At 46.4% G+C, this 10,720-nt stretch overlaps 2 protein-coding genes across 9 annotated transcripts; one reads left to right on the top strand and one right to left on the bottom strand.

Annotated features, from left to right (window-relative positions):
• Positions 1-1,325: 1,325 nt before the first annotated feature.
• On the top strand, positions 1,326-3,852 carry LOC125297969 (inositol 1,4,5-trisphosphate receptor-interacting protein-like). Of its 2 annotated transcripts, none has more exons than XM_048248571.1 (2): positions 1,326-1,466; positions 2,337-3,852. In XM_048248571.1, exon 2 carries the CDS (start codon positions 3,178-3,180, stop codon positions 3,763-3,765), a length of 588 nt encoding a protein of 195 aa, XP_048104528.1. In that variant the 5' UTR covers positions 1,326-1,466; positions 2,337-3,177; the 3' UTR covers positions 3,766-3,852. The 2 variants fall into 2 exon arrangements, with proteins under 2 accessions (XP_048104528.1, XP_048104527.1); XM_048248570.1 differs by having other exon boundaries at positions 2,337-3,166.
• Positions 3,853-5,799: 1,947 nt separating this feature from the next.
• On the bottom strand, positions 5,800-9,484 carry zp3c (zona pellucida glycoprotein 3c). 7 transcript variants are annotated; one of them, XM_048248561.1, is made up of 10 exons: positions 9,097-9,484; positions 8,932-9,030; positions 8,295-8,738; positions 7,943-8,055; positions 7,747-7,850; positions 7,143-7,317; positions 6,904-7,030; positions 6,730-6,812; positions 6,467-6,543; positions 5,800-5,992 (listed from the first exon to the last, which is right to left on the bottom strand). In XM_048248561.1, exons 1-10 carry the CDS (start codon positions 9,175-9,177, stop codon positions 5,853-5,855), a joined length of 1,443 nt encoding a protein of 480 aa, XP_048104518.1. In that variant the 5' UTR covers positions 9,178-9,484; the 3' UTR covers positions 5,800-5,852. The 7 variants fall into 7 exon arrangements, with proteins under 7 accessions (XP_048104518.1, XP_048104515.1, XP_048104516.1 ...); XM_048248558.1 differs by having other exon boundaries at positions 8,932-9,177; XM_048248559.1 differs by having other exon boundaries at positions 8,965-9,177.
• Positions 9,485-10,720: the final 1,236 nt, after the last annotated feature.

Below are 10,720 nucleotides of genomic sequence, written 5' to 3'. Positions count from 1 at the left end.
AATGAATCAGCAACATCAGAGCCTCGCCTTCAAAAGAGAATATTCTTTTACCTTGCCCTACCCTGTCCACACAAATGCACGCGCACACATATGCACACACACAAACAAACAAATACACACACACATACAGACAAACACACACACATACACATACACATACACATACACACACACACACACACACACACACACACACACACACACACACACACACACACAGACAAATATGCATACAGACATGCACACACACACACAGACAACACAGGGGTAGGGAGAGAGAGAGAAAGAGAGAGCTTCACCTTCAATAATGAGGTCTGACTTTCTATGCTCTATCCATCCTTGAGTAATTTGAATATATTTACTTTCTGTGATTTATTTTGCTCTGTCAGCTACAAAATACCTCTCCTGCCTTGTTTGGAGAGACGAGAAAGAACGCATTATTTACATTCCAGCAGTAACCATAGCTACAGCATTTAGTCACTGAATTTATGCAAACCCACATGCCACATTCAAATGAAATATTTAAAGCATGATTTGCTTTTAACTTGCAAGTGTGCTGAAAAGTAAAAAAAAATGCACACAACCCTTTTGATTTGCTAAAAGACATTAGAATAGAACTGCACAAACAACAAAACAAAAATGACGTTGTGGCTTTCACTGGTCTGACTGTGTTGCATCACGTCTACAATATGTCTGTGGCTTGGACATCAAACAAAAAAACAACTGAATATATTCATGCCTTGTGGCTAGGCCTCTCCATTGTTTGACAGGATGGTGCGATGCCAGCACTCTCACTGGCCCCAGCTCTGCACCTGTCATCAGTGTGGGAGAGAGAGAGCGAGAGACATGGAGAGAGAGAAAAAGAAAGAGAGACAAACACAGAGAGAGAGAGAGAGAGAGAGAGAGAGAGAGGAGCAGTGTGCCGTGCCAACCACCAGAGAAGCCAGTTGTCATCACCACAAAAAAGATTCTAACAACAAAGCTTCCTGCAACAGAGTTTCCACCGATCAGCTCCCACCCGGCTCTTAAAAACTCCATATCTGTCACCGCCAACCTACCCGGCCCTAGTTTTCAAAGTCTATCCACAAGTGTGAGTTTAGTGAAAGTCTTAACTGTCTATTTAGGAATGAGAAACAAATCAGTTGCACCATGTTCATGTCACCCATGACCCCCCTACGCTCACGCCAGATGTACAGTAAAAAGTGTTACACCCACTCTGCAGCAGTGACACCAGGCCTGCCTGTGGCTTCCTCTGGGCCCCCAAAAAAAAGAACCACTCGTCTGCATGCAGGAAGTGTGTTGTCACACGAGCCTGATAGTGACGACCTGCATCCTTTACAGGAAGACAGAGAGCTAACGGTGTGTGTCCGTGCACAAGCGACTACCTTTCACTCTTTTCTATTTACTTTCATCTGTCTGCAGTGTGGAATATGGATTTTTGCTGAGGTCTAAAACAGCTGCATTGGGTGAGTACTGTTTTCATATACCTTCGAAGAAGAAAAAGGTAGTTTTAAGGCAGGAAGTTACATTAGTTTGAATTCTCTGCAACCAGGAACTAGGGCCTGAGTTTGAGTGGTGAAATGAATGAAGTGAATCTCCCACACTGACTGTTCTAATTGTGTATAAACTGTGTATCTGTCTTTAAAGGCCATTCGAGGTGATGCAACTTATTTTCTCCACCCTCAATTTCAACACAGTTAGATATTGCAAAGGCAAGATTATCAAATATCTCTCCTGTTTTATTGCAACACAGTCCACAGACCTTATTAAACATGGCTGCTTTTAACCAGGGTTTCCATGTTGGTTGACATTTGAACAATAATTGTCTGACAGAATACAATTCATTTGGGACTGTAGCTTGCCTATTGCAGTCAAACCACTATTCCTCTTGAATGCACCACACTGCATAGACAGTAGGCTACAGCTGTCTCACTTCAGTGTCTCAGTGAAATGTTTATAATCATCCCGATCGTATAATTATCCTGATTGGGTATTCAAACAGTGGACAGTAATAGTGTCTGGTAAATGACTTGACCTGCTAGACAGCAGAGTTATTAGCTTTTAGCTTTTCATTGTTTTTCATTCTTATTTAGTATTTCAGTTTGGTTTTTAATTAGTTTAAAAGTTTAGTTTCAGTTAATTTTACAAGTGCAAAAGTTTGAGTTTAGTTTAAGTTTTGCAGAATGCTCTTGTTTCAGTTTAATTTTTATTTTGTTTTAGTTAGTAGGCCAGTGTTTCTCAAGAATTCAAACTGAATGGGAGAAAGTTGTATAGCAACCAACCGGTAACTATAATAACCCTGCTATCACCATTACTCTGTTCCTCTGTATTTGTAGAATATCCCACAAGGATGCATTTGCGTCTGTTGGTGCTGGTGGCAGGCTTGATCTTGCAGAAGGATCACACCAATGTTCCTGAGCACGATGATGACATCATCATCACCAGCATGAGGTTGCGCGAGGGGCAGTTGGAACAGGAAGTCGCCAACCTGGTGCCAGAAACAGAGACGGTAACCAAGGCCACGACATCGAAGGACCACCGGGAGAGTCACTCCGTCCTGCAAGCAGGGGACCAGGATTTGGGGCAGATCAAGAGTTCGGAGCCACACCAGCCTGAGCTGCAGGTGGGCGAGTCGTCGCTGAAAGAGAACCGTTTCACGGAGGACGAGACAGAGATGAAGACACCTGAGCCACCCCCCAAGGAATATCCCGACACAGAAGACGCAGTACAGTCAGAGAATGAAGAGCCGTCAGGTGTCAGCGAGGAGCACTCCCCACAGCAGGAAGTTGTCACAGCACATCAACATCATGCCCCTGAAGAACCAGAACCAGAGTCAAGAATAGAACCAGAACCAGGGTCAAAGAATAGAACACTGGCAGAGGGTGGGGTAGACGTGCCTGAAGCCATTCTGTCTGAAAATGAGGTGAGCCATGAGGCAGAGGAAGAGGCACACCTGTCTCACTCTGATCTTAGTGACCCTGACGTGAACTCGAAAGCATCTGATGACCAAGGTCCATTTCTCGTAGTGGTGACAAATGGTCAGAAACAGAGAAGCAACCATCTCAGTTTGACCTTAGTGACCCTGGACGTACAGAGAAGCAACTAGATAGCGATGTGGGGATAGGGTCACAGGCAAAACCTAGACAAAGTCAAACCTCCACTGATAGCACTAATTACATGTGGTATCTCAACGTATTCTCCGTCATCGCCTTCCTCTACAGTTGCCTGAGAGGCAACTCACGGGACCAGGAAATGCCCCAAGCGCCAAAAAACCATGATCTCCAGGCCGCCCGCCCCGTCCCAGATCGGGAGACTCTGACGGGCTTCTATGACCACTACGTCCACGTGCCCCCCCACGAGAGCCAGCGGGTGCGCGAGTTCGTGGAAGGCTTTGTGGACGACCTCCTGGCCGCCATCCGGGAGACGTCGGGCGACCGAGCCGACATGGAGGTGGACGACTTCATCGAGGTGGGCAGCCTCTACGAGGCCTGGTGCACGGGGAGGACCTTGACCTGTGACCTCTGGGTGCCCGTCTCCCCCCGCGAGCCGTACAGCTTCGAAGCCCAGCTGTCGACTGACCAGGACGGACACGGCAAGTCCGAGGTGCGCTCGGGATACGGGAGGGTGAAGGTGCGTGAAGGTGGACGAGGCACTGCCAATGGATGCCCATGCGGTCAGACCGGCTCGAAGACAACGATATGCTGTGCCTTCTTCATACCCATGAGAAAAAGGAAGAGAAAAAGGGTGAGGTCGCAGATGCCATAGACGCACCCCTGTGCTGTGTGAAGTTCGACGACACGGACGTGTGTCTGGTCTCCTACGTCGCACCGAAGAGGAAGGACGGCACACCGGTGGAGGCCCAGCAGTGGCCGCTGTCGTTCGCCCGCTACGAGAAAAGCCTCCTCAGGCACCTCGGCCGGCGCCTCCCGCCCAACGCCTGCCACCTCCACTGCCTGCGGATCCTGTCCTTCCTCAACAAGAAACAAGCCGGGCTCACCGGCGAGAGCGGCCTCTCCAGCCACCACCTCAAGACGGCCCTGCTGCACCTGCTGCTGGACAAGGCGCCGTCGGAATGGGGCCCGGAGCACCTGGCCGGCCGACTGCGGGACGCGCTGGACCTCCTCAAGAGCCGCCTGCAGAAGAGATGGCTGAGTCACGCTCTCGTCGGCAACCCACTGGTCCCACCAGAGCTCGGGCTTCCCGCAAACGTGTGTCAGTCAAAGCCCATTAATGTTTTACAGCCGCTCTTGAGTCAGGGACGGCTGTACACCAGAACTGTGCAGCACTTTGAGGAAATGCTGAGGAATATGCCCGTGCTGATACAGGAGTATATGAACGTTCCAAAGAAGGTGGATTCCAGCTCATAAAAAGTGATTTAGACAAAGACTGGCCAAATTGTGAACTGTGCATGTTAAGCCCAATGTTGGGTTGACAAGTCAGGCTCCAACTTCAGTGTCAATACATCTCTACAGTGTCATATTTACATGAGTGAGAAGATTAATGTATCAGTGTATGTAAGCTTGGCATCACTCTAAAAACAGTATTTCTAGTTCCAAACAAAATACCATACCCAGTTGTAAAATCTACTTTAAAAATGGTAACCGGTTCATTCATCCTTTATTGATGTGCCTTAACATTTGAATAAAAAACAGGTAGAAATGTCATGGCTAGACAAGGACAAGGAAGAATTGGATGTGGCCTTTGTGAAACCAGCAGAAAACCCTGCCCTTATTAAAACCAAAGTGAACATTGAAACAAGGTACATTATAAAAACCCATATTGACATCCACTGAATTTGTGATTGTCATTTAATAAAAGTCATTTTTAAACTGACATCAAATTGAAGGCTTTATTTTATTAATAGATGCAATGATTCAAAAACAAAAACCTCAGAACCACTATTACAATGGGGATAAAGCTGATTGTATTCAGCTGTACATATTTTAAAATAAAGGTTGATGTTAAATTATACTGTTGCATTTATTGTTCACAGCATTAATAGCCATAATCAAGAGGAATGCTCCAATCAAAAATGGATGATCTAACTAAATTATTGCACTTATCTGTTTTGCATTTCTTGCAAAGCATGCATAAACTTAGTGTGTTTGCATGTGCATGCATGTGTGGTGGGGGCCACCTAGAAATGAAGAGTATGATTTGTAGTTTGATGAGCCAGACCCACATTAAAATGTAGGGTCTGGGCACTCACCGTTGGCAGTGCGCAGTCCGAGGGGCGGGATAATCGGTTGTCTTTCAAACTACCTCTGCACGCAATAGGACAGCGCTATGAGTCCCATGCGTTTTACCACCAGCGGAGCTAGTTGGCTAGTTCAAACTTTTGCCAACTAAAAAAAGCTGTTTGCCAACACCCATCTTTGTTTTGTAGTAGCAGGGAATTAGTAGCCAAACCGTTGCAACGCGATCTGCCATCAATCATGTTAAGCCCGCCTAACGTCTCTATACACAATGTGATTGGCCCTATCGAAGTTGAATTTTTCCAGCTCGCAAGCCAACGGAGAGTTGCTAGGGTGAGTAGATTTCTAGGCTTTATGATTGGAGTAAGAAATAAAAATTTAGATTTCTAATGGAAATAATTGTGTCGTTCAAACTTTGTCCTGGTCAAAGAAACCTCCATTGGCATCATGGAGTAAACACAATGACACCGTATGTACAGTGGGCTTGCAAGAGGATAACAGAACTGAGGGGGCAGAATTGGTATGGGAGGCACACGGTCACTACAGCTGGGTGGGCTGGTTATTTATGCAAGACAAATGGAGACAAAATATACAGACAAAAATATTAATGTAAAAACAGATTTTATTTCAACTTCCACAAGTTGGTGCTTCAGGATATTAACTGCCCCAGTACTTTTCAAATCCATCGACCAAGTCGTCTGCCTCTATGAGGTCCGGAACAGCCGCCGCCTTCTCAAGCCGCGCTTCAGATGCCATAGCCAACTTCCACGGGTCACTAGAGACCATTTTCCTGGAGTCTGGGGAACACAAAAACAGATGCTAATATTAGCTCAGGCCAAAACAATTTCAATCTTGGTCTCAGCAGGCCAGATTTTGCAAACCATGACGGACTATTAGAAGCATGTTGAAACCCACAGCTTACAAACTTCCCCTTCAACCTATTCTGACTGCATGTCCAGGTACTTCTAGCCTCCATTTCTCACTCTATACTTAGTCCCCCTGAAGAACCAGGTAGGCTAGGCCTCAAAGAGCAGAGACCCAGACTGGTTTAGAAATAGCCGTTAACTTCATGCAGTTCTGAGATGGCGTACTGAACTCTACTAGTAGGAGTATGGACCCACTACACTAGTGTAAAAACACACAAGTAGCAAACTAACTCCATGACCTTAACTTTCAGAATGACCGCCTGAGAAACAAATGTGAAGCGGTAATGGGTAGAGCTCCGTCCTCAGAGGACGTCCCCATAGCAACAGTACAGGCGTCCCACTCACCTGCCGGCACAGCAGAGGGACATGTGGCCTCACAGCAGGAGCACACAGAGGTCGTATTATCATAGAGCTCCGTCCACCTGTCAGAGAACGAGATCGAAAGAAAGGAGGGAAAAGGGAAGAAAGGCAAAAGAAATGGGGGAAATAAAATGCTTAGAGAACGTCCATGAACTCATTGTATACTTCCGTTTACCCCCATGTTATTGGACACCTTTGTTAGTTTGGAAATTCAGCAAGTGAATACTGGAGATGGTGATTAGCCTTACTTTTTATTGCAATAGGTGCAGGACTTCAGACTAGGGCTGGGGGTCACTGGTCCTTTAATGATTTCACAATGCAGGTAGAGAGCCTGGCATCACAAGGCACAACATTATAGCTATACAGATATGAACACAGATGAACAAACCCAAGCCCGTAGGCTACAATTTTCAGAATCTTACCCTTCCTCCTGTAGGCAGCGCAGCAGAGTCCCTGAAGACAAATGCCCCGATAGAGAATCTTAAAGCGGTCTTATCGGCATGTGGAATGAATTTGGAGCTTGTACTTGCCTTGCTGTCCACCATGCATCTGTACAGGAAGGCAAAAGGCCAAGTAAACAGGACATGAAAGATACATTTCAAGGCAGCAAGGAGAATCTTATTGTGGGCAATAATGGATGGGCGAGTTCTGATGGTCATACCCATTGTTGTCAATCACAGTATATCTGGGGTTGGCGTTGGGATCACTGGTGGGAGTGATAAAGCACTGGTTGATGTAGGTCCGCACGGCACCGTTGGTTGGTGGCACTTTGGCCTCAAAATACATCGGCTTGCCAATGGTAAAGCGGTGACAAGGCTTGAGCGGCTCCCATTTATCTACAAATGAGAAAGCACAGATTAACAGCAAGGAATCAAGTTTGACCACAGAGAGAATATCAATTTGAGCATGTTGCCGAATCAGCCATCCTGTTTTCCAATAATGCACCACCAGGATTCTGATTGTGGGTTAAACATGAACACTTTCAAATGTGTAAAGTTAATTAAAATGGTCAAGTCTAGTCTTTAAATGAGACTTCCGTTGATTTCACATAGATCTGTGTTGTCACTGATTGTCAAAAAACAAATCGGTTCTACCTAGCTCAAGTTGCTGCAACCAGCAGCTACAGTGCTGGCAGCTACAGTGCTACACTCTGGGGGCATGAACGTGGGGGCTCATGAACATGCCCCCAGAGTGTAGCCTGAATTCTCCTTTAACCACATCGGAAAACAACGTTATTATAAAACCTTGTCTGCAAGTAAACCTACCATCATATGGTCTGAGGGTGAACTGGGAATACGGGAACAGCGGAGCAAACACAGTGCCCGCTCTAAGCTCTGGATGATAACCGTGCGCATAGGCATAGAAGTGTCTGCAAGCAATTCACATACAGATGTGTTTGAAAGCCACATAAACCTTGATACACACAATATACACATTTAAGTGCAAACAATAAATACCCACTTGTAGTATTTGCAAAGCACGTTGACAGAAAACGGCAGTTCTCTGAGGATTGGCCCCGTGGAAGGAGGGTTGTAGGTGAGCGTGTTGGAAAACGTTGAGTAGTCCTCCTTCTCCTGTAGTGGCACAGAACATGGTCTGAATTAGCCGTCAGTGCCCTATTGCAGTGGTTTTCAATCTAGTCTCTCCAACCTCCACAGTCCAACCCCAGCATGCCCCCCACCCCCCACAGCTGTGTATACTTGACCACACTGGTCAATAGCCTCCTTGATTAGGTGAAACCAGATTGTTGCAATTGTATGTACTAGTTGTGCTACATTAATACACAAAATGGAAAGGCAAATCAAACTTGTACCTCATATTTTAAGCCACAGCCCTTCAAGTAGTAGAGGAAGTAGTAGTGGTCAGCAGTGGCCTGGTTAACTTCACATGTCCCAATCTTCAGGTACTGCCAGGCGTCCCCCGGCTTGCTGAAGAGCTCCTTCTTGATCCTCACGTACATGCGGTCCAAGTGGCAAAGAGCATCCACGTTGCCATACTGGGGAGGTGGGGCAGTTGTGGCCGCCGGGGGCAGGAATATTTGCTTCACCGGTTCAGGTAGAGCTCTGGTGCCCACCTCCGGTTTGAACACGCCGCTGCCGATGGGGGACATGACCACGTTGAACTCAGGGAGGTCGAGTGGTTTTGGGACCACTGGAACCTGCTGTTGAGGTAGCACAGGGACCACTGGAACCTGCTGTTGAGGTAGCACAGGGACCACTGGAACCTGCTGTTGAGGTAGCACAGGGACCACTGGAACCTGCTGAGGTACCTGGGACCACTGGAACCTGCTGTTGAGGTAGCACAGGGACCACTGGAACCTGCTGTTGAGGTAGCACAGGGACCACTGGAACCTGCTGTTGAGGTAGCACAGGGACCACTGGAACCTGCTGTTGAGGTAGCACAGGGACCACTGGAACCTGCTGTTGAGGTAGCACAGGGACCACTGGAACCTGCTGTTGAGGTAGCACAGGGACCACTGGAACCTGCTGTTGAGGTAGCATAGGGACCACTGGAACCTGCTGTTGAGGTTGCACAGGGACCACTGGAACCTGCTGTTGAGGTAGCACAGGGACCACTGGAACCTGCTGTTGAGATTGCACAGGGACCACTGGAACCTGCTGTTCAGACACCAATGGAGCAATTTTTTGCATTTTTGAGGGGCCCATACAACCTGTTGCAATTTTTGTGAGAGCCATGGACTCATTTCTTTGGTCTCAGACAGGCTAGAAACGATAGACACTTCAGAATGCCAGTCTCCCTCAGATGAAGTCTTTATGAGCGCCTCCAGCTTTTCCCAAGCCTCTTCAGGTCCATCCTCATCAAACGCACTGAAGATCACAGGCGAACTCTCCACTCTGTAATTTGTGTATAAAAGAATCAGTAATGGCAGTCCAAATAACATTTTTAGAACACAAACAGATTCTTTCCTAAGAGTGGGGTAACAATTAATCAGCCAGTAGCCTATTTCTAATCGAAATCTTCTACTGAAAAGATTTTTTTTTTTTTTTAAACCATGGAGGCGTGTTTTTGTAAAGAAAATGGTCACTGGTGACACCTGCTGCCAATTACATGAAATGCAGTCCTTTGTATTATGAGCTAATCAATCAGGGGCTTCTCAGCTGTACTGCAACAAGTTAAAATTGAACTTGACCAGGTGAGGCCTATTATTTTTGCCAGTGTGCCAGCCCTCATGGGAGCCATTCCCCAGTAGAATATTTCCCCCTCTGAGTTGTATCAGCTGCAGGCCAGGCATAGCAAAATGGAAGTTCAAAACCTGTAATATTCAAAAGAACTACCTTTCTTACTGCCATTAATGGCGGCCTTACATTGTAGGGATGGGCAAAGCGAGGCTTTATGAAACACTGAAACGTTCGAAGCAATTGTGCCGAATTGTTCCGAAGCTTTGAAACAATTCCGACACCTCAGAGCTGTTTAGGGTGAAACATATCTGTCAAATGCTTCGTATTAGAGATGCAGTCTTTAAAGTTCATGGCTCGCTGTGTTACCTGTGTTCAGTCTTTGTCAAAAGCTAAGCAGCATGCCCTTGGTCAATTACTGGATGAGAGACCACATGAAGTCACAATAAAGGGAGTCTTATTGCTGCCACTATGTGTTCTCTAAATCACTTTCTTCTTATAAAAACTCTCGATTTTTGACCATTCTGAGAGTTTAGTTGAAACTGTGTGGTTAATGGTGAAGTAAGAAAACATAAACAGATACGATCTGAAATAATACCTTACAAATCAAACGGGGATCGAACCACATTTGAGCAGCCTGGGCTACGGTGCAAAAAACACCCTCACTAACCACTACACCATCATGGTTAAGCTACACTGTTAATTGAACGCGCGGGCACACCTGCCGACACTGGTGAAATGCACCGAAGGTTCACTTAATTTTGGTCACATGACATGGGGATTTTGAACGATGTTTCGAAGCAGTGGTCACATGACATGGCTGTTTTGAACCACGTTTCGAAGCAGTGTTTCGAAACACTTGTGCTTGGAAGCCTCGACACTGATTCGAGACGTCGGTTTCGAAAGTCACACCCCTATTACATTGTACGATTTTGGTCTGTTTTCACAGTCGGCGACTAAATTTCCAAAGTCGGACAGAAATCATGGGAGTTGTAGCTACTGGAATCGCGGCGCGCTCCCGTCAACTAGATCGTTAAGTGTAAGGTGCCAATCTTAGCGGTTTTAAGTCAGTCGGAGTCAGTCCTTTTGCCGACAATATCAA

Source organism: Alosa alosa, chromosome 7, assembly GCF_017589495.1.
Source record: "Alosa alosa isolate M-15738 ecotype Scorff River chromosome 7, AALO_Geno_1.1, whole genome shotgun sequence".
Classification (NCBI taxonomy): domain Eukaryota; kingdom Metazoa; phylum Chordata; class Actinopteri; order Clupeiformes; family Clupeidae; genus Alosa; species Alosa alosa.
Note: the sequence above shows the minus strand (reverse complement) of the source record. Positions and strands in the feature narration are given on the sequence as shown.

Coding starts and splice junctions, on each gene's coding strand:
- LOC125297969 (XM_048248570.1), top strand. CDS start 2,351: ATGCATTTGCGTCTGTTGGTGCTGGTGGCAGGCTTGATCTTGCAGAAG.
- zp3c (XM_048248558.1), bottom strand. CDS start 9,177: ATGGCTCTCACAAAAATTGCAACAGGTTGTATGGGCCCCTCAAAAATG. Junction 8,739..8,931: donor CTGTGCTACCTCAACAGCAG/GTTCCAGTGGTC, acceptor GTACCTCAGCAG/GTTCCAGTGGTCCCTGTGCT. Junction 7,851..7,942: donor GTGCTTTGCAAATACTACAA/GTGGGTATTTAT, acceptor AATTGCTTGCAG/ACACTTCTATGCCTATGCGC.